This window comes from Acomys russatus, chromosome 14 (genome assembly GCF_903995435.1).
Source record: "Acomys russatus chromosome 14, mAcoRus1.1, whole genome shotgun sequence".
NCBI classification, from domain to species: domain Eukaryota; kingdom Metazoa; phylum Chordata; class Mammalia; order Rodentia; family Muridae; genus Acomys; species Acomys russatus.
In genome coordinates, this window is record NC_067150.1 from 57,199,264 (window position 1) to 57,222,908 (window position 23,645).

Below are 23,645 nucleotides of genomic sequence, written 5' to 3' on the forward strand. Positions count from 1 at the left end.
TAGCCAGGGTTACACAGAAAAATCCTGCCTCTAAAAACAAAACAAACAAATATTAGCACATATATATATCTCAAGCATGATAAGTTCTTAGGTTTATTACATTTTTACTATTTTTGTTTTAGCCTTTTGTTTCTAGTTAAATTGTTGTATAATATTTGTGTTTAGTTTTTGAGACAGCATCTTATTGCCCAAACTGGCTTCAAACTTTCTACGTATCAAGACTGGCCTTTACTGATCCTTCTACCTTCACCTCCCAAGTAGTGGGATTATGTGTGTACTGCCTTGCTTTCTTTTTTTTTTTTTTTTCCTTCTGAGACAGCATTTCTCTGTGTAGCCTTGGCTGTCCTGAAACTCATTAGGTAGACCAGGCTGGCCTTGAACTCACAGCGATCCACCTGACTGTGCCTCCCAAGTGCTGGATTAAAGGTATGTGCCACCACGCCCAGGTAAAACTAACTTTCTGATGTGACTCTAAAGGTTTAAATAAATGTGTTCACTATAATGTGTGTCATATTTATTAAATAATAAATGACTGATGATTTATTTAGTACAAAAATAGAAACCTATTTACGGCGCTTGTATAATTTCTCTTCTCTCCCTTTTCTGGTAAGAATAAAAGATATGTCACCTGAAAAGGTGTGGAGATTCTCTCACCAACACTAAGCAACTAATTCTGCAGAGGTAAACTTGGTGTCCTACCTCGGGTCTGATACTGTCAACCTTGAAAGGGCATCAGATCCTATGAAGAAAAGTCCTTAAAATTGTTTTTCCCCAGAGTTGAGGTTCCGCTTCTAAGTCTGGGTGTTTTGCTTGTGGTTCTGACCAGCTGGCCGTTAATAGCTCCCTTCTCACTTCTGGATTCATTTGTTTTGAGTGGCTCACAGAATTCAGGGAAACATAACTGATTATCAAGGATGTTACAAAGGGTTCAGGCAAAGAGGTGCTTGGGGTTGGGAGTATAGGTTTCCATGCCTTTTCTGAGGATCTTCAGTGACTACAGGGATCTGTCCTTTTGGGTTGTTATGGAGACTTTATTGCATAGTCATGATTGAGGCATGGGGAAATATGACTGGACAAAAAGGAGCATGATCTAGTGCCAATAGTGGGAAAACCCAGTGGAGCTTCCTGTTCATATCTCTCTGGAATTTTCTATAGCACTCACTCTTTCTGGGTAGGAGACCACTCTCATGGATTGTGGTTCGAAGGGTGGCGATCTTAGCATTTACGGTCTGACAAGTTAGAGCTGAGGATTTTCTTATGGTCATTTTCAAAGCTGGGAAGATGAGAGTATATTTTGGTTTATGTGACTTGCCTTGTGGGAGGAAAATTTGTAATTTCTGTGGTCTGCTTTGGGGAGAAAAGGGGGAGTGGTAAAGGTGAGATTGAAGATTATTCTGGTCATTTAAGAAGGAACTGTGACGGTGTGAGTAGACAAAGTCCAAAGTGTGTCATAATATCCCAGCTACATGTGTGTACTATAGAGTGATCTCATTGCCAGCTTTTGTGTTGCGCTCAGTTTTGTTGTTGTTGTTGTTGTTGCTGTTATTTGTTTTTGTTTGTTTTGAGACAGGGTTTCTCTGTGTAGCCTTGGCTGTCCTGAACTCACTTTGTAGACCAGGCTGGCTTCAAACTGACAGCTATCCGCCTGCCTCTGAATGCTGGGATTAAAGTTATGCACCCCCGGCTGGGGCTCAGTTTTTATGTGAGACACTTGGAGAATTCTAATAGGGATGAAGTTTAAGATGTTTGTTTTTAAAGACAAAAGCTGGATATGGTGGCGCAGACCTGTAGCACTCCTTTTAAACTCTTCTTTACTTGGGGTGTTTGAGCCTCAGCGTCTCTTCCAACCTCCCAAGCCTACGTAGGAGAAAGGTTAGTGGGGAGAGAGGGCCCCTTACTTTTCTGGGCTGTTTAGGGTCAATTGTGTTCTTTTGGGCTCTACCCAGTCTCTGTCAACAGCAGGCACAGCCAGCATCTCCTCCAAGCTGCTGTGCCCCAAAGTGTTTCTCTCCATCTGTCTGCTCCACACTGTCCATTTCTGGTCTCTTCAAACTGCTACACACCACATGCCAACACCACATACCACCCACACTCTCTCTCTCTGCTCTTACGTAAATCCTCAGAGCCCTAGACCATGCCCCTCTCCCTGCTGCGGAAGGAAGGCCATTACCAGCTAGCAAAAGTCACACCCCTCACAAGACAATTAACAGGTGTTGACCAGCTAAAGCTCAAACTGAAAGCCCACACTTGGGATTAGAACATATTTAAATAACACAACTGAGTTTACAAAGAACCCAAAACTTCCCTTATACACACCTTTAATCCCAGCACTTTGGAGACAGAGGCAGGTGGATCTCTGTGAGTTAGAGGCCAGCCTGGTATACAAAGCAAGTCTAGGACAGGCAGGACCAGAAAAGAAACCCTGTCTTGAAAAACCAAAAAAAAAAAAAAAGAAAAAAAAAAAGATTTTAGTTGTATGGCTTTCTTTTCTTCTTTGGTTTTTCTCTGGATAGCCTTGGTTATGCTGGATCTAGATTTGTAGACCAGGCTAGTCTCAAAGTCACAGAGATCTCCCTGCCTCTGCCTCCCAAGTGCTGGGATTAAAGGTAGGCAACACAATGCTCAGTTTATGGCTTTCTTTTCTTTTGGGGGGAGGGGGTTTGAGACAGGGTTTCTCTGTGTAGCCTTGGCCGTCCTGGCTGGGCTCAAACTCACAGCGTTCTGCCTGCCTCTGCCTCCTGAGTGCTGGGATTAAAGGCATGCGCCACCACGCCCAGCACTATGGTTTTATTTTCAATTTGGGTTTCTACTCATAATAAAAATAAATAATTCAGGCTGGAGAGATGGCTCAGTGGTTAAGGGCACTCACTGCTCTTCCTAAGGTCCTGAGTTCAATTCTCAGCTTCCACATGGCAGCTCACAACTGTCTGATGCAGTCTTCTGGTATGCAGCTGTACATGCAGACAAGTACATAAAATAAATAAATAAGTCTTTAAAAATTCAAAAGATTATAATAAATAATTTATATTTTGGTTTGTTTGTTTTTTTGAGACAGGGTTTCTCTGTAGCCTTAGCTGTCCTGGACTAACTTTGTAGACCAGGCTGGCCTCGAACTCACAGTGATCCCCCTGCCTCTGCCTCCTGAGTGCTGGGATTAAAGGCGTGTACCACCATGTCTAACCTAATAAATATTTTTTTTTAAATGCAGGAAATCTTTGCCTCCTTCTGTCCTTTTCTCTTCTCTTTTCTCCCCTCCGGTCCTCTTCTCTTCTTTTCTTTCTGTCAACAGGATCTCTGTCCTGGGAATCACTCTGTAGACCATGTGGGGCTCAGGACCAGAGAGATTTGCCTGCTTCTGCCTCCCAAGTGTTGAGATTAGACTTGAGCCACCATTTCTGGGTCATTTTCCTCATTTCTTTATTTAATTTTTTTTTTTTTTTTTTTTTTTTTTTGAGACAGGGTTTCTCTGTGTAGCCTTGGTTGTCCTGAACACACTTTGTAGACCAGACTGGCCTCGAACTCACGGCTGTCCACCTGCCTCTGCCTCCCTGGATTCTGGGATTACAGGCGTGCACCACCACGCCCACCTCATTTCTCTCTTTTAAAGCAGTGTTGGGGTCTTATGAACTATAATATCTGCATAAGCATAATGGTTCAGAGAGACACTTGGTGAGAAACACCACCAGAAAGGATAAGTGTGGGCTTCTGAGTGACAGTTTGTATGTTTTGAATTGTATGATTGCTGCCAATGCTTGGTAAATGTGAGTAGAGAGAAGAAAATCACTAAATAGCCTCATTTCTAGTAAGTTCTAGAGAAAATTTACAAGATAAGCTTTGAATTCAAGTGTCTACAGTTTATTTAACTTAGCATTAACCCTTTCGGCTGAGACCCCTGTTACACAGTGATCGAAGGAAACAACTTAGCAAATATTTTTCTTTTTGGCTACATAGACATCACTAAGAGAAATGTTTCATGTTAAATACTTAATGTGTGCTCCCTTAGCTTCCTGGTTTGCAGCTTACTTAGCTTGTCTTAACTTACACATATCTAAACCAGATGGCTAACATGTTGAAAAATATAAAGCCAAAACCTGTTTCAGGGAGCTCTGAGGATCACTGCGCTAATCAGTGGATAGGATCCATTCTAGTTAGTAACTTCCTTAGTTTGCTTTAAGGCTTTATTTTTTAACTGTATTTTTCTTGATTTTTATCCAGGTTACGCAATGTCCTCCTCTGCTTGAGACCTGCAGACTACAAGTTCTTCAAGAACTGATCGGTGGTTTTTCATCTTCTGGAAGTACATTAGAAGCATAAATATGGTGCCAAAACTCCTCCTCCTCCTCTGATTGTGGTTGATTTGGACATACCTCTGTGTTAAAGAGAAGTGTGCGCACTGAGGTCACTCGTTCAGAGACTGCCGTGTAGGATCATGGACCATTCTAACAGGGAAAAGGATGACAGACAACGGACAACTAAAACCATGGCACAAAGGAATACACACTGTTCCCGACCATCTGGCACATCAACGTCCTCTGGGGTTCTCATGGTGGGACCCAACTTCAGGGTTGGCAAGAAGATAGGGTGTGGGAACTTCGGAGAGCTCAGATTAGGTAAGAGCTTGGTTATGTCTGTGGCTTCTACTAACAACGGTGGCAGTTGGTGTGTTTCAAGATAAGCAAGTGACACTTTATTGGGCTTTTAAGTAGGACTTACTGGCTTAAGAAATAAGAATTTTGAAAAGAGGCTATTGTTATTATCAATCATGATGCTATTATCCAAGACATCCCTTTTCTTTCTTTAAAAAATTTTTAAAATAATTTATTTCTTTTTTATGTGCATTGGTGTTTTGTCTTTGTGTACATATGTGTGAGGGTGCCGATCCCCTGGAACTGGAGTTACAGATAGTTGTAAGCTGCCGGTAAGCTGTAGGTGCTGGGAATTGAATCCGGATCTTCTAAAAGAGCAGTCAGTTCTCTTAACCACTGAGCCATCTTCCAGCCCCTGCTTCCCTTTCTTTATGTTGACAAGATTATCTATTTATTTATTATTTTTGTTTTGTTTTGTTTTTTGAGACAGGGTTTCTCTGTGTAATAGCCTTGACTGTCCTGGACTCACTTTGTAGACCAGGCTGGCCTCAAACTCACAGCAATTCACCTGCTTCTGCCTTCCAAGTATGTGCCACCATACCTGGCTTAAGATTTTTAATTTTTCACCAATTTAGAGTATGTCTTGATTAATGCTTTCAATTTAAATTATTATTATTGATTTTTTTGTTTTGTTTTGTTTTTCGAGACAGGGCTTCTGTGTAACACTGGCTGTCCTGGACTCACTGTATAGTTTAAGCTGGCCTCGAACTCACAGAGATCCACCTGCCTCTGCCTCCCAAGTGCTAGGATTAAAGGCATGCACCACCACCGCCCAGCTTATTATTGATTTTTCAAGACAGGGTTTCCCTGTGTGGCTCTACCTGTCCTAGAGTTTGCTTTATAGTCCAGACTGGCCTCAAACTCACAGATCCTCCTGCCTCTGCCTCTGCTATAAAAATTGTTTATAGTTAATTTTGAGACATATTTTGTTCTGTAACTCAGGTTGATCTTGAACTCATTATAAAGCTCATACAGGCTTCAAACTTGTAACTCTCCTACCCCAGCTTCCTGAGTGCTGGGGTTATTTATAAGTAAACACCATCATATCTAGCTCAATATGAATTTGTAAATAGATGATGAGTAATGACAGAATTAGCCAGCTGGAACATAACAAGGTTGAGAAGAAGGTATACTGGGAATTTATATGCTTTTTAATATGCTATGCTATGTTAATGGAGAAGTGAAATTTGTTTGCTAATGAGCAGAGTCTTAGTATTCTGCCCTGGCTGGCCTAGAACTCACTATGTAGACCAGGAAACCTTAACCTTGACCTTCTAGATATTTTCCTGCCTCTATAAACCTACCACTCGCCTCCCCCAGTCCCCCAGTGCTGGAATTACAGCCATGCTACCACCACCCCACACAGAAAATAAAGACCTTATAAATGGAGAATGTGAAAAGCTATCCTTCTAGATGAATCTTTTTTGTTAATCTTTATTTTTATTTATGTGCATTTGCCTGTGTGTGACTATTCTGTGTATGTGCAGGCACCTGAAGGAGGCCAGAAGAGGGCATTAGGTCCCACGGAGCTAGAGTTACAGGCAGTTGTGAGCCACCTTATGTGGGTGCTGGCAGCTAAATTAGAGCCCTCTAGTAGAACGGCAAGTACTCTTAACTATTGACCTATTTCTCTAGCTCCTAAATAGTTGCTGAAGGTATGGATTATTATGAAAATTAATCATAAGAAACTTTGACCTTTGGAGCACTGTGAGGTTAGCAATATGGATGATTGGTTTTTTGTTTGTTTGTTTGTTTTGTTTTGTTTTGTTTTTAAACCTCTGCTACTTTTGATGATTGTAGGGGGGAAAGTGAAAAAAAATTATATACCCATCATTACCTTTTTAGTTCTTTTTTTTTTAATATATACTTTTATTTAATTACACATGTGTAAAACAAACTACATACAGCAGGGAGGACCATGTGACAATCGTGAGAATACTGAGTACTATATATGTTACATTCATAGTGACTTGGCCATCTGCATTCGTCTCCTTTGAAGTAAGTGTTTTTCCTGTCTTGTTGGGTCTAGATCTCCGAATGAGATTCAGCATCTATCCTATCTCAACTCTAATAACTTAACTTCTTTATCTTGATCTAAAACGATCTTGTCCCCTAACCAGCTAAACTTGGCTATAGAACTATATTATCTTGTCTTCAATGCCCCTCAGAGACTTGAGAAGGAATAAAACTTAAATTCCTGAGTGAACCAGCAGTGTGGGTTAGCAGTTTCCAAAATGTACAAATTGACTTAAGACAGTTTACCTCCTTTTTTAGTTCTTAATGAAACATTACTATACTAAGTGCATATCTCCAGGTACAAAATTGAATTGGAAGATGTTAAGAATAAAATTTACTTATTTGGTTTTTAAGACAGGGTTAATCTGTGTAGCCTTGGCTGTCCTGGACTTTGTAGACCTGCCTCTGCCTCCCCAAGTGCTGGTATTACAGGTGCGCGCCACTGCACCTGGCTAATGTTTTTTTTATTATTATTATAGAAGGCTAGTAACCTAGAATTACACCTAACTAGAACAATAAAAAGGCCTTCATATGTAGAGATGTGTTCACGTTCCAATAAGCCAGATGCTAGTGAGAATAGAAGATGTGTAATTTCACACTACATGTCTTCCTAGCTACTATTCAGTTGCTTAAGCATTAGTTTTGCAAATACTCATTCATTTAGTGGATTGACTTTGTTTTACCATCATCACACTGCTTGCATTAGCTATGTTATGGAATAAACACAAAATTATGACAGAGAGGCAGTTTCTAATGCATAAGCTTAAGAATTCTCAGAGCCCAAAATGCCTTAATTTCTATGAAGACCAAGAAATACCTTCTGGAAATTTGTTTTCTTGAAGTCCAAGATTTATATTAGAAATTTACATGGAAATGAAAAAAAATCATTCAGTTAAAAAGATAAATATATAGTCTTTCTCTTCTTTCAGAGTACTAGATTTTTGTTTTGTTTTCTCTGGTGAATCTAGGATAATTTTGGTATTTCATTTAATTATTGTTATTGTTATTTTTATTTTTGTAAAGGCTGTCTCTCTGAGCCTGGTGTAGAAGCGCACACCTTTTATTTAATCACTCAGGAGATAGAAGCAGGTGGATCTTTGAGTTCAAGGCCAGTCTGGTCTACAGATCTAGTTCCAGGACAGCCAGAGCTACACAGAGAAACTTTGTCTAGAAAAACCTAGTAGGAGAGTGGGGAGACTGACACACACACACACACACACACACACACACACACACACACATTCTCTCTCTCTCTCTCTCTCTCTCTCTCTCTGAAGCCCAGTCTTTTCTCATACTAAATACTCTCTCTTCAGCTGAGATCATAGGCTAACACACCTTATTTTGACTTCCTTTGTAGTTAGAGGAAAGAACTTAACTTTCTCTTCAGCTGGCTGTGTCTTAGTGTTACCCGTAGAGTAGGCTGTATGCCTCATCCTTCACTCTTTCTGTTGTGTGAGTAGATTGTGCAGAAAACAGAAGATTTAAAGTAGGAAAGGTCACATACATACAGCAAGTACATTTCTGCTTTAGCTCTTCTGTGTGGGGTGTGTGAACACACACACACACACACACACACACACACACACACTTGTTTTTTCACTTTGTACCTATGGAGCTGAGAAGACAGCTTTGTTGAATTAGTTCTCTTTCCACCTTTGTGTGGGTTCCAGGGATCAAACTTGTGCTGCCATCTTGCAGGGCAAGAATTTTACCTACTGAACATTTTCCCTGGGCCCCAAATTCCTTTGTAAGAATTCATTACATAGATCACTATCTAAAGTAAACATGCTCATCTGTTTCCTGTTAGTGAATTCTCCTTATTTGATCCTTCTCTCTTCTCTCTCTCCTCCTCCTCCTCTTCATCTTCTCACTCTCCCTCCTTCTTTCTCTCCCCACCTCCCTACCTCCCACCCTGAGTGTGATGTCTTATTTGATCAGGCTGCTGTCAGAATTGCTGTCTAGCCTAGTCTGGCCTTCAACTTCTGATGCTTGCCTTTATCTCCCAGATGTTGGCATTGTCGGTGTGTGTCATGGTCCCTCTCCTTTCAAGTGCAGAGATTTTTCTGAGTATTTTTAGTTATTTGTTTAAGTAGATTGTCAGGTAGACAGAGAGGGTAAAGTATGCTTCCTTTGTTCTTTCCTTGTGTGGCATTTGTAGTAAGCAGTGGCCTTAATGTTTAAGCCTACAGAACCCAAACGAAACCAAACAAAACCCAAATCTTGCAGCATTAGTCCATTTTCCCCTCCCTAGTCTCAACTTCTTGTTTTCGCCTTCACCTTTTTGAAACATTGTTTCACTATGTAGTAGCTTGCCTCAGACATCTACTTCTGGCTCTTAGGATCTTTTGGCTTCCTCTTCCGTGATGATCTTTTAGCCTTGACAGGTGGTGTAGTATAAATGTCTTGTATTGAACTGAGCACTCTGACCAGTTGTGGGTGTCTACATTAACTGCCAAGTATTAAAAAAGAAGCTCCACTGTGATGTTTGAAGACATGCACTGCTCTGTAGATATGTAGATGGGAACTCAGGAAGCAGCTTATTGCTATGTCCGTGTAGCATAAAAATAAATAGTATTAGGTTCTTTCCTGGAGCCTGTTAGCTAGCCAGCCATCTGTTTTGGCCCTAGTTAACAGTACCAGGCAGGCATGAGTCTCATCATGTGGAGCTGACTTTAAATCCAGTCAGAAAGGTACTGGTTACAACCATAATGTCTAAGCCACTATTCACACTAGTAGACATATCTTTGGAAGCCTGTCATTATTACAGCGTGTAGAGCTCACAGCTGGGTAAGCTAGCGATTGCTCTGCTTGTCCAGTACCGTACATAAGTGGGAGGGCAGGACAGAGGCAATAGGGATAGATAACTAACCCTGAAGACCTGTAATAAGGCCACATGGAAACTCACTTCAGCATAGGCGATCAACTTTTAATTAAAACGTCCAGGCCCAGGTATGGGTTACCTCTTTTTGAGTTGTTGGTCAGTGGACTCCATATACCAGGTCCCCTCACCCCCTGTTCCCAGGTAGTGCCTTTGTTCTTGGTTACCCTCTAAAACTTGATGGTTAGACCCTATTGTTGGGGACTGGAGAGATGGCCCAGCAGTTAAGAATATTTACTCTTCTTGCAGAGACTCACAACCATCCATAACTCCATTTTCAGGGGATCTGATCCTTTGTTCAGTCCTTCTAGGGCATCTAGACATGCATGTGGTACATAAACATGAGGAAAACACTCATACATAAATTTTAAAAAAGAAAGACAGACTGACCAACTGAGACCCTATTGCTGAAGACACTCTACTCAGTCCTGGGACATGGATTTAGTCATAGGACATGGAGAAATCAAGCTGTGACCAACCTGGAAGTTTCATCACTACTGGTTAACTTTCCTAGTGCTGGAAAGATTTTTTTATTTCCCTCCTCCTCCTCCTCTTCCTCCTCTTCCTTTTGTTTGTTTTGAGACAGAGTTTCTCTTTATGTAGCCCTGGCTAACCTGGAACTCATTCTGTAGACCAGGCTGCCCTCAAACTTACAGAGATCCACCTGCCCCTGCCTCCTGAGTGCTGGGATTAAAGGTGTGTGCCACCACTACCCTGCCAAAAGATTATGCCAAAGAATCTTTTGTTTTGATTTGCTTTTTGTTTTTTGTTTTGTTTTTGTTTTTTGTTTTTTGTTTTTGAGACAGGGTTGCTTTGTGTAGCCTTGACTATCCTGGACTTGCTTTGCAGACCAGGGTGTCCTCGAACTCACAGTGATCTGCCTGCCTCTGCCTCCAAGTGCTGGGATTAAAGGCGTGCACCACCACACCTGGCTAGAATCTTATTTGTATATATTTTCATTAGATTGGGTACATTTGAAGATTTAGGAGAGAAAGTATCAATTGTGATGGCTGGTGTTAAATTATTAGTTTGACAGCAGGAAAAATACCATTCATGCATTCAAGACCAGTCAGGAACAAGCATGCAGTGGACATGTATATCTTAAATTAGCTTTTGTTAATCCAAATAGACCTTTATAACCTTGAAAATTTAACAGTATATAGAGTATTTTAAACCAGAATATTTTAAATACAGTGTGTTGTAGTAAATATAACTTGGAATTTCTATCATAATATAAAAATCCATACCAATATAAAATATGAAACTTGTTGTTCATTTTGCTATGAAAATGTACTGTTTTTCTTTTAGTTATTCTCTTTTATTTTATACAATAAAGCCAGGATAATATTTTTTAAATACATTTGATTTTCTCTTATCATAAGACTGTTGGTGATGCTCAGCATACTGAGGAATGAAGCAAAAACATATTTATATGTTAGCTGCTCATAAAGAGCATACAGGAGGAGAGGTTTGTCTAGTTCATGGTTCCAGATACTCAGTCCATGACCCGCTGGGTTTGTTGTTATGGGCCAATGGGAAGCAGAACACGTAGCTAAACTGTATAGTGCAGCAGAACTATGCGCCTTATTGTATCTGCAAGGAAGAAAGTCAGGAAGAGAGGAAAGATTCCGGGAGCTACAAATAGACAGACCATTCAAAACATGTCCTGGTGACCAGCTTCCTCTCATTAGGCCCTGTGTACTAGTTTTTATTACCTGCCAGTAGTGCCATCACATTATGAATTCACTAGTGATTCAACCCATCAATAAGTCAGCCTCTCTCTCCTGACCCAATTACCTCCTAGGAATTGGACCCATTTGGTCCACTTTAGCAAACATCGGTTACTATATGTCAGTACTGTATTTGTTGCTGGGGATATAAGAAGTATTGATGGTGGGGCTAGAGAGATGGCTCAGAGGCTAAGAGCACTGTCTGCTTTCCCAGAAGTCTTGAGTTCAATTCTCAGCAACCACGTGGTGGCTCATGACCATCTATAATGAGATCTGGTGCCCTCTTCTGGTGTGCAGCCACACATGTAGGCAGAAGGCTGTGTATGTTATAAATAAATCTTTAAAAAAATATTGATGGTTAGGGGTGTAGCTTAATGATAGGCCATTTACATATTCTAATAGAATTCTAATAGACAAGGCTCTGAATTTAATCCTCAGTGAGTGTTCTCTCTCTCTCTCTCTCTCTCACACACACACACACACACACACACACACACAAAACGTTCTTGTCCTCAGGAAACACACTGCCTCCCTAAGGTAACAAGAAATATATGTAATATGCCTGGCATGTAACTGTCATCCTGCTCTTGAGAGCTGAGGCAAGAAGGTTTTATGAGTACAAGACTAGCCTGGGCTATATTTTGAGACTCTATCTCCAAACATAAATGGATGGATGGATGGATGGATGGATGGATGGATGGATGGATGGATGGAGAGATGTGGTTATACATCCCAGCACCAAGGAGGCTAAGGCATGTGGATCTCTGAGTTCAAGGCCCACCCTGGCCTACATAGCCAGGCCAGACTGGCTATACAGTCAGATCCTGTCTTCAGTGGGGGGAAAAAAAAAGACATGACAGTACTATTTTCTAGAAATTAGGTGTTTTTTTGTGTTATTAAGCTTCTTGACCCTTGTATAAAAAACCAATTCCAGCCCAATCAGAGTTACCTAGTGAGACCCTATGACCCCTTAAAATTTTCTAAAGGAAAAAAATTTTCAGGCTGGGGATATAGGTCAGTAGCAGCGCACACACGCACACGCACACGCACACGCACACGCACACGCACACGCACACTGAAATACCCCTAAACACAAGCTGGTCGTGTGATATGCTAGAAAATGTAGACTGGACTCAAAACAATTAGAGGGCCGGGCGTGGTGGTGCACGTTTTTTTTTTTTTGTTTTGTTTTTTGAGACAGGGTTTCTCTGTGTATCCCTGGCTGCCCTGGACTCACTTTGTAGACCAGGCTGGCCTCGAACTCACAGCGATCCGCCTGCCTCTGTCTCCCGAGTGCTGGGATTAAAGGCACGTGCCACCATGCCCGGCGTGGCGCACGCCTTTAATCTCAGTACTCGGGAGGCAGAGGCGGGTGGATCGCTGTGAGTTTGAGGCCAGCTTGGTCTACAGATGGGGTCCAGGACGGCCAGGGATACACAGAGAAACCCTGTCTCGAAATACAAAACAAAACAAAGCAAAAACCAATTAGAGGATGTGGCACCTGAGAAGAAATGGTCCGAAGCCAGAAAGGACCATTGAGGGCAGCCGTGGACAGCCTCGGATAGCCTTGGGTAGCCTCGGGTAGCCTCGGATAGCCTTGGGTAGCCTCCGGTAGCCTCGGATAGCCTCGGGTAGCCTCGGGTAGCCTCGGATAGCCTCGGGTAGCTTTACTCTGCACTGTGCACGTCTAAGAGCATATGGGGTAGATCAGGGCCTCTGTGCACTAAGCTATAGAACAAATAAGTCACATTATTCTGGGAAACTTTTTTTTTACTTGTAGATTTAAGGAAAAGTATACTAAAATGAATTTACAATATCATAAAATTCAGATCCCTTTTTTAAAAAAATGCAAGTGTCCAAAGAAAACAAAGGTTTCTTTCTTTCTTTTGTTTTGTTTTTTGTTGTTGTTGTTGTTGTTTCCTAAGACAGGGTTTCTCTGTGTAGCCTTGGCTGACGTAAACTTACTTTGTAAGACCAGGCTGACCTCTAACGCACATGGGGCCACCTGTCTCTGCCTTATGAGTGCTGGAATTAAAGGTGTATGCCACCATACCTAGCTGCTTTTTTTTTTTTTTTTTTTTTTGAGATAGAGTAGAGCCTTACTATATAGCTCTGGTTAGCCTGGAACTTCTGAGGTAGTCTAAACTGGCCTTGAACTCAGAGAGATCCACCTATTCTCTGACTCCCCACTGCTAGAGCTAAAGGTATTGTATCACCATCTTCAACATGGATTTTTTTTCCCCCAGTATAAGAACTGACCTTTTCTTCAGGTTATTTTCTGACTTGAAATGTTGTTTGTACACAAATATGCTTTTCTCTTTTTTCCAGACTCTTCTATGTACTTGTTCATATTTTTGTGTTAACATCACATTATATAATTTCTTGGCTGAGTTTTTAATCACATACACTGGACTGTGTGGAGCTAGGACATGTTCTCTAAAGGTGGAGAACTGAGTGTGGCTTGCCTTGCATGGGTGGTGTTTATATGTGATAGATATTAAGCCATTCAGATGGATTCCTTTACTTCTGCTCTCCTACTTTTTTAGTTAATTTTTATGCTGCCTCATACATAATCATTCTGAGTCAGAGATCTGGTTATGTGATTACTCTACCTCCAGGTCTTCTGTCTTAACCTTGAGTGGTATTAAGGTCTCCCTAATACCGCCACCGCCTCTCTCCGTTTTTGCTTTAACCGCTCCTTGTCGCTCTTCACTCTTCCCTGATATTCATTAAACTTACAGACTGCACCACACTCAGTCAGTAGCATCTCCTGCTATATTTTTGTTTGCTTTTCCAGTTTTCTCTTCCTGAAATGATCTTACCCATTCTTCAGCTGTTAAAATACTGTTTTTTCATACTTTATGGAGGAGAGAGGTCACAGTGGGGAAATTCAGCTCCTGAGACTACCCTGGTTCTTCTGTCATCACAGTAATTATTTTCTCTTTCTGTTCATAGTGCTCTCCAGGGTTATTCCTTGGCTGAACTTGACTGCCCCTTCAGTTCACCTTAAATATTAGATCTCTTCTTCCATGCTACCTCTTAACTATATCCTTGATTTGAGTTTGATTTTTTTCTAGAGGTAGGAGGAGATTTGAGACAAGAGCTCATGTAGCCCAGGTTGGTCTTAAACTCAGTGTGTGGCCAAGGGTGACCTTGAATTCCTGGTTCTTCTGCTTCTACCTTTTCCAAGTTAAAATGTCTAGCTTTGAAATTGGGCCGTTTCTTCTCAGTTTGCTTAATGCCATAATAACTGAGATAATAAGGCTGCATGTGTGGGGGGCATAAAGATGAGAAGTGGGGTGGACTTGATTGGTTTTCTCCTTTTTAAACAAAGCAGCGTCTCTGTGTGGCTTACAGTTTCGGTTCTCAGGCTGTTTGTGTCCTAGGCCTGATGGTTCTCATTATCTGGGCTTAGCTCCGGCTTCACATATGGGAGCCCAGTTGGAAAATCCACCTTTCTCATGACCTTGTAAGCCAGTGTCACTAAATATACACATTCTCTTTTTCCCTTAGGAAAAAATCTCTACACCAATGAATATGTAGCCATTAAACTGGTGAGTAGAATGTGTGTTTGTGGCCTTTGTGTTTTGATGTTTTCATTGCTAATGTCTTCTTACAGGAAGTCATTGTGGGCACTCACAATAACACTGCTATTTTTACTGTGCATATGATGCCAGATAGTCATCTTTCCTCCATCAGGGTGTTATAATGATGAATCACTATGTACTGTGTACTGTTGTATAAATGCTATACTAACCATAGTGCTAGCAAAGATGAGTCAAAAGTTAGTTGATTTAAAAAATAGCTGAAAGAACAAATAATTCTCTAGGCTGTGTCTTTCATGATCCCAGCTTGATATCTAATTTTGTTGTTAATGCTTTTAGATTTATTTTGTGTATAAGTGGTGTGTGTGTGTGTGTGTGTGTGTGTGTGTGTGTGTGTGTGTGTGTATCTGGTGTCCATGGAGGTCTGAAGAAGGTGTTTTAGTCCCCTGGAACTGGAGGTAATGGATGGTTGTGAACTGTGTTGTTAGTACTAGGAATTGAATGTGGGTCATCTGCACAAGCAACAAGTACTCTAACCCACTGAGCATTTCTCTGCAGCCTTTTGACATCCACTTTTTAAATGTAGGGTATTTATTTACTAATACATTTAACAGAAAAAAAAAATCTGACCATTTCATTGATGCTTTAAAGCAGTGGTTCTCAACCTTGCTAATGCTGCAACTCTTTAATACCATTCCTCATGTTGTGGTGACCTACCCCCTACCATAAACTTTTTCATTGCTACTTATAACTGTATTTTATTACTGTTTTGAATTGTAATGTAAATGTTTTTGGAGATAAATATTTGCCAAAAGGGTCGCAACCCACAGATTAAGAACTACATTAAGAAGCTGTCCAGCCAGGTATGGCTGCCTATGTTTTTTAGCACCTGCTTTCAATTTCCATGCTTGAAAGGAGGAGGCAGGAGGATCAGGAGTTCAGTGCCATTCGTGGGTGTATATTGAGTTTGAGTTTAAGAAGCAGGTGGATCTCTGTGAGTTAGGGGCTAGCCTCATCTTTTTAGTGAGTTGCAGGCCAACTAGGGCTACGAAGTGAGACTCTGTCTCAAAACAAAACATAGAGCTGTCAAATTGGTTATGGTGTGCATGTCTGTAACTCCAAGGACTGGAGGACAGAGGCAAGAGATCAGGAACTCAGCATCATTCTGAGATGCATAGCTAGTTAGAGGCTAGCCAGTGCATTGAGATCCTATCTGTCTGCTATCTATCTATCTAATCTATTTATTTATTTAGACAGGGTTTCTCTATGTAGCCTTGGCTGTATAAGAACGCACTCTGAACACCAGGTTAGCTTTGAACTCACAGAGATCTGCTTGCCTCCGCCTCCTTGAGTGCTGGGATTCAAGAAACAAACAAAAATGTCACAAAAACATTCTCTCCTGTTCTGCTTAGTCTTTTTTTCTTCTTTAGCTTGTCAGTTTGTGGGGTTGTTAGGATTCTGTTGTTGCAGTTGCCAGGTTAGTTTTTCTACTAAGGACAGAACAGTTAGCAGGATTCAAAGCAGGCAACTTCTCTGAAACTCTCCTCACTCTGTTCCCCTCTTTGAGGTGTTTCATGTCATTCAGGCTGGCCTTAAACTCAAACTCCACGTATTTCTGAGGATCACAGTGAACTCTGATCCACTTGTTTTCTTTCAAGTGCTGGGCCTGCAAATTTCTGCCATCATGTTCAGGTTTGGGTTTGCTTGTTTGGTTGGTTGGTTAGTTGGTTGGTTTTTGGTTTTTCGAGACTGAGTCTGTGTAGCCTTGGCTGTCCTAGACTTGATTTGTAGACCAGGATGGCCTCGAACTCACAGTGATCTGCCTGCCTCTGGCTCTTGAGTGCTGGGATTAAAGGTGTGCGCCACCACCGCCCGGCCTTGGGTTTGTTCTGTTGTTCTTTGTTGTTGTAATAGAGCTAGGCAAGTACTCTGCCACCAACCTATGTCACCAGCACACACCCACACACCCTTTTCTTTTTTGCTTGTTTTTCCTGTTGAGACAGGATCTCACTTTGTAGCCCTGGTCTGGCCCAATATCCCTGGCTGGCCCAGATCGCAGTGGGTAGCCAGGCTGACTGTAAGTTTATGGCAGCCCTTGTGCTGAAGCACCATCGGTGCTGGGATTACAACTCCACTTGCTTTGTTTTTGTCTTTGACTTGGAGTTCTTGGTAGAGAAATGAGAGCAAGAAAAGAGGCAGACCATGCAGTGATGCAGGTCGAATATCTTCTAAAATGAGTGAATAAGGGATTATCTACCTGTTCTGTAGAGAAATGTAGTTCTGGGAAAGTATGCCCTAGAGCATTTGTCCTGTGACTTTTTCTGTTTCAGACAGAATAATCTTAATTATCTGAGGCTACTTAACAGGAAGAAGCAGCCCTTACAACACTGAAAGCCACACTTGTTAGTATCCACTTACAATCCCAGCACAGTGGAGGCAGTGTTTCAATAAACTAAAAACAAAACATTTACCAAAAAAATCCTAAAACAATATAAAAACTTGTCTTTTTAATGTTACAAATAAATATATATGTACGTACATACATACATATATACATACATACATACATACATACATACATACATACATACAAGGACTGGAGAGATGGCTCAGTTGTTAAAAGCACTGGCTTCTCTTTCTGAGGTCCTGAGTTCAATTCCCAGCAACCACATGGTGACTCACATGCCCTCTTCTGGCCTGCAGGTGTACATGCAGGCAGAGCACTGTATACACACATACATACATACATACATACGCACTTACATACATACATACAATTTTGTGTTACTGCTTTGTATTTGACACTGTCCATATTTTTTTCTTTTTTGGTTTTTCCAGACAGAGTTTCTCTGTGTAACCTTGGCTGTCCTGGACTCGCTTTGTAGACGAGGATGGCCTCGAGCTCACAGCAATCCGCCTGCCTTTGCCTCCCGAGTGCTGGGATTAAAAGCATGCACCACCACGCCCGGCGTCCATATTTTTTTCAAGGCTTCTTTTGAGGCTTTCTGTCTAGATTTCTTTTATCAAGTTCATACCACTTTAATCTATATAGGTAATTTCTATAACATGTTCATATCATTGACAAACATTTTACTTTACTTTTATTGAGCTTTGTTCTGCTTTGTACGTTCAGTAGAGAAAGTAGAATTAGAGCATGAGGTTATGGCTCAGTGGTAGAGTGCATATTTAATATGGGTGGGGTCCTGGGTTCAAAAGAAGATGAAAGAAGGTAAGAAAGACTAAATTGAGAATTCATGTTTCGAATATACCAATTCCATCTGTGCATCTCATCCCTTCCTGTTGAACTTATTCAAGGGACTTAGAGCAATAGAAATTGATCTCTTTTCATTGTAAGCTACATTTTTGTGAAGTATCAAGATCCTCTAATACATAAATTTGTCATTGATCAAGGATTTCAGGCAGGCTTGTGTGTTCTAGAAAAGCCATGATTCTGGCAGATGGCCAGCCCTCTGTTCATAGGCAGTCACATCTGCCACACAATTCCGAGAAACTTGGTACTGCTTTTTCTTTTGTTGTTGTTGTTGTTTGGGGGGGGGTTGTTTTATTTTGTTTTTATTGTTGTTTGTTTTTTGTTTGTTTTTCGAGACAGGGTCTCTCTGTGTTAGCCTTGGCTGTCCGGGACTCACTTTGTAGACCAGGCTGGCCTCGAACTCACAGCCATCCGCCTGCCTCTGCCTCCCGAGTGCTGGGATTAAAGGCATGCACCACCACACCCAGCCCGTTGTTTTTCAAGACAGGGTTTCTCTGTGTAGCCCTGGCTGTCCTGGGACTCATTCTATAGACTAGGCTGGCCTCAAACTCAGATCTGCCTGTGAGGGTTAGGATTAAAGGTGTGTGCCACCAACACAAGGCTGGTACAGCAGTTTTAATTCTACTTTGGATCTTCATTGGAGGTCTTGCCCTTTTAGTTTTTAAGGAACTTTTAAAAATTCATAAAGTAGAGCCAGTTGGGCAGCTCAGAAGATAATTGTGCTTGCCTTGCAGTCACACACACACACACACACACACACACACACACACACACACACACACATACACTATGGCACATGCACCCTTCCATTTATGCACACACAATGATAAAGAAGAAGAGAAGAAGAAATAGTTGAAGACTGCTTAAAAATATACAAAGTAGGAAAGAGCACTGCTGTTCTTGCAGAGAGCTGGAGTTCTGTTCCCAGCACCCATGTCAGACGATTTACAACTGCTTTAAACACCAGCCCTAGAGGATCTAGCTCCCTCTTCTGACCTTCATGGGCAACCCTACATACATGCACAAACATACACAGAGATATAAACATATACACATAAATAAAAATAAGTAAATCTTAAACACATATTCAAAGTAACTAGGCATGGTGGCTCCCATCTGCAAATTCAGCACTCAGGAGGTAAAGCAGAAGGACCACCGAACGTTCTGGGTTATAGAATGAGGGATGTTACCAAAACAGACAAAACAGCGTGGGTGTCAGTTGCATGGCTGCAGGCCCAGTACTCAGGAGGAAGATCTTGGTTTCAAGGTCATCCTCCGCTCCTTAGCAAGTTCAAGGCTAGCCTAAGCTATATGAGACCCTGTCTCAAAAAGAAAAAAGGTATACGTATGTGTACATATACATACAAAGTAAAAGCAAAATAGTGGGGTGGGCTCCTTTTATTAATTAATGAAATCTAGAAAAAGTTAGAAATAAGAGTCTGTGTGTTGCTCATCTTGCTGCTTTTCTCTAAAATGCTGTTGGTATGTCTAGAAGGCTTTCTATTCTGAATGCTTCCAGAACAGCTCCTGAAGCTGTATTTGTTTGAGTAGGCTTCAGCCGTTTACTCAAGAGACTGACTGAAGGGTGCACATTTCTGTGATTAACAAAACAAAATTGTCTTGTGTGAATATGTGTGAGGTATAAGCTCCTCTCAACACCAGAATTCTATGAAAAGTGGTTGTTTGGTTTCTTTATTAATTAAGTTATTGAATACTTGATTGAATGTTTTCTTAAGATTTCTAGTTTGTCGTTCAAGTAAAGATTCTATGGCTTTTAAATTCATTTCCCTGTGCTTTACCATTCTCTAGAGATTACCTCTTTGGAGGCAGGCAGTAGTTTTCCTACTCTAGTTCCATCTGTTTTGTCCTTTCTATTTCTCATGAAATTATTGCTGGTGATTTTGCTATTGGACATATTCTGTAATTGGCTACTTTGTTGGTGCAGAGTAGATGACCTGTAAGTAAGTGAAGAGTGGCCCTTGTCCTGAAGACCGCGATAACAGGACTGCCATGCTGTTAGTTACGTCTTCTCTCTAGCTGCCTCGATCTCGGGAAACACCACTTTCAACTCTAGTGATGGCTTAATGCTGTGAATTCTTCTTTAATGAAGTTCCTCGTGGGTGTAAATTATCCAGTATCTGAATTTATTTAACTTAAACTTAAGTAAAATCAACAGGTGACTGAATTAGTTAATTTGGAAGAAGAATTTGAGTTCTGTGATTCTATGTCCTAACAAAATGTAGACCTTTTAAAAGATAGCAATAATTTGTTGTCTATTTTGAAACAGAAGATAAATTTTTAAATGCTGTATTACAAAAATATGATACGAACTGTTTGAGGAGATGAGATGTAGCTCAGTTGGTAGAATGCTTGCTTTGCATGAATAAAGTCCTGACTTTGATTACTCTGCATCACATAAAACCAATTGTGGTGGCACATGCTTATGATGTATACCCAGAAGTAGAATTGATTGACTACGGCATTTTAAATTGCACCTTCTATCTATCTGTCTGTCTGTCTGTCTGTCTATTTATCTATCTATCTATCCACCATCCATCCATCCATCCATCTATCCATCCATCTATCTATCCATCTATCTATCCGTCCATTTATCTTGTTTTCTGAGGTGGGCTCTCATGTCATTTAAGCTTTCTTCAAACTTGATATGTAGGCAAGGTGAACCTTGAACTTCTGGTTTTTCTGACTCCGTTTCCCAAGTGTTAGGAAAGTGGAAGTGCTGGCAGCTGCACCATTTTATGGTAAGGCTAGCAACAGGGGAAGGTTCTAGTCTCTGCATGCACTCACTCATCAGCACTACTCTGCTGCTCTGATAGTATGGATCCTAATTGAGTGCACATGTTCAAGAAGTTTTGGTTGTTGTGGTTATTTTAGTTTACTGTTTGTTTGTTTTTTAGTAAGGGTCTTATCCTGCAGCCTAGGCTGCCTTCCATATACTCCACCATATCCTCAAACCAAGGCCTTCCTGTCTTATCATCTTAAATATTAAGATTGTAGAGATCATAAACATGCCTGGGTTGATGATGAGTTTTTGTTGGTTGGTTGATTGGAGTTTTGCAGGGGCGGGCACAGGGGGGTGGTTTGGTTTGGTTTTGAGACAGAGTCTTAAACATGTAATTTTGGCAGGCCTGGTATTTGCCATGATGACCAAGCTGGCCTCTAACTTGGAGATCTGCTTGCCTCTTTTTAAAAATCTGTTTGCCTCTTAAAAGCAGGGGACCCCACACCTGGCTAATAATGAGTTTTTAAAAAAGAGATAACAATCTTGTGTGGTTTTTGCCTATCATTTATATACCAATTCTTAGGTGTGGCATAGAGCAATATTTGGCTGTTTGCCTGCTGTACAAAACTTTAGAAACTCCCTTCATTGTTCTTACTGTTTCTCTTTGGTTTGGGCTTTGTTGTTTTTAGTCAGGCTCTCCTCTGTAGACTAAGGTGGCCTGTAACTCATTATACAGCTCAAGCTGCGCTCAAAATTGTAGATGGTCTTTCTGCCTCAGCCTTCCAAGTACTGGAATTGAAGGCATGAACCACTATGCTTGATAAAAAGAGTCCAATTTTTGTTAAAAAAGACTGATACCAACCAAATAGGTTATTTTTAGTTTTGTTGTTGTTGTTTGGTTTACATACATGAATTCTAGATTAAAAAAAGAAAAACAAGCCAGGCATGGTGGCACATGCCTTTAATCCCAGCACTTGGGAGGCAGAGGCGGGAGGATTGTTGTGAGTTCGAGGCCAGCCTGGTCTACAAACCAAGACCAGGACAGCCAGGGATACACAAGAGAAACCTAGTCTTCAAAAGCCAAATAAATAAATAAATTTATTTCATTCTTAGCATCTTCCAGTTCAATTCTAAGCCTGGAAATATGTAGCTAGCACAGTGGTGTTTCACTAACTTTTGAGAAAGGTAATCATAGGTACATACTTCACTAAAGACACCTCACACAGAGTGAACAGAAAATATAATCAGATCTTCGTCATATAAAATGGTCTATAGTATATTGATACAGATAAGTACTTGGAGCCAGGCATGATGGCACACACCTCTGAACCCAGCACTTAGGATACTAAGACAGGAGATTTGCAAGTTAGAGGCCAGCCTGGGCTATGTAGAGAATTCACAGCACATAGAATAATAATAATAATTAATAACAATAACAACAACAATAATAATAATTTGCCCCCAAGAAATTTTCCAAAGCTTTAATGGCTATCTAAAACAAAAGATACTTAGATTACTTTTAATTTCATCTGAATTTTTGTGTTTTTGAAAGTGTATTTTAGCATGTACTAATTTTTCTGAAGATAAAGTGCTTACCACCAAGAATTCATAATAACCCAAGCAAGAAATATCCACTTTGTTTGTAAAGATTTGACGTCTGAGCCAGGCACAACAGCACATAACCTGTAATCCTAATACTCGGGAGTCAGAGAGACAGGATGGTTGAGATTTCAAAGTCACCTGGGGCCACATAGTGATTTACTGGCAAGGGTGGAAAAAAGGAAAGAAGGTCGACCTGGTGCTTGAGCACATTGAGAAGAGCATTCCACACTCAGAGAGAGCGATAGCTCATGGAGAATTTATCTTTACTTTGACTGCCTATGACAGAGGTTGCATATAATCCAACTTCTAACTGAGCTTCTAAAGACAACTATAGTAACAACATACTGTCATGTGGAAGATCGTCTCTAAAACATGAAAGGATCTTTGTCCGGTTCGTTCTGAAAATTCAAGATTGGGAAAAAGCCCATTTGTTGAAATTTGATCACAGTTTTTCTTCTTGGGTTTCAGGAACCAATAAAATCACGTGCTCCACAGCTTCACTTAGAATACAGATTTTATAAACAGCTTGGCAGTGCAGGTAAGTCCTTTAAATTTTCTCCCGTTATTTGACACAGAGACGACTTGGCCACCCTAAAGCAAGTTTGGCTGGCTTGCCTCCTTTACCAGCCCAGTTATCGCCCCTGTTTATTGGACAGGTGGCAAACATGGCCCCCCAAAAGCTATTTGCTGTCTGGTTCCAGAGGTCCAGTTAAGAGGATTGCTAATGACCCTGCCACAGGTCAACCCTTAGATGCTATGGGGATTTGGGAATTATCTCTTTCCTGACTTTACACATGCCAGGGAAAAAAAGGAGAAAAGCTTGGTCATTTGCATGCTGTGCTTTAGAACTTTGATTGAGATAAATTCTAAAATACAGCACTGGTTTTACTCATTGTTTTCATGTATAAGAGCCACTCAGAGGCTGGAAAGGAGGCTCAGCAATTGAGAGCGCTGACTGCTCTTCCAGAGGACCTACCCAGTTTGTTGTTGTTTGTTTTCTTTTTTGTTTTTTTGAGACAGGGTTTCTCTTTGTAGCCTTGACTGTCCTGGAACTCTCTCTGTAGACTAGACTGGCACCAAATTTATGGAGATCCACCTGTCTCTGCCTCCCAAGTGCTGGGATTAAAGGTGTGTGCCGCCACCACCACCACCACCTCCCGGCTGACCTACCCAGTTTCGATTTCCAGTACACACATGGTGGCTCACAACCATCTGTA

The 23,645-nt window shown here is 41.0% G+C and overlaps 1 protein-coding gene across 5 annotated transcripts in view; it reads left to right on the top strand.

Moving 5' to 3' along the window:
- Positions 1 to 23,645, top strand: part of Csnk1g1 (casein kinase 1 gamma 1) — a 116,496-nt gene that overhangs the window by 35,479 nt on the left and 57,372 nt on the right. For 3 of the 5 annotated variants that reach the window (XM_051156662.1, XM_051156663.1, XM_051156664.1), the window contains 3 exons: positions 4,216 to 4,610; positions 14,784 to 14,824; positions 22,897 to 22,966. In XM_051156662.1, the coding sequence (XP_051012619.1) occupies positions 4,430 to 4,610; positions 14,784 to 14,824; positions 22,897 to 22,966 (292 nt within the window). In that variant the 5' untranslated portion in view covers positions 4,216 to 4,429. Of the gene's footprint in view, positions 1 to 4,215; positions 4,611 to 14,783; positions 14,825 to 22,896; positions 22,967 to 23,645 lie in introns of those variants that run through there. The other 2 variants (XM_051156665.1, XM_051156666.1) reach the window with 2 other exon arrangements.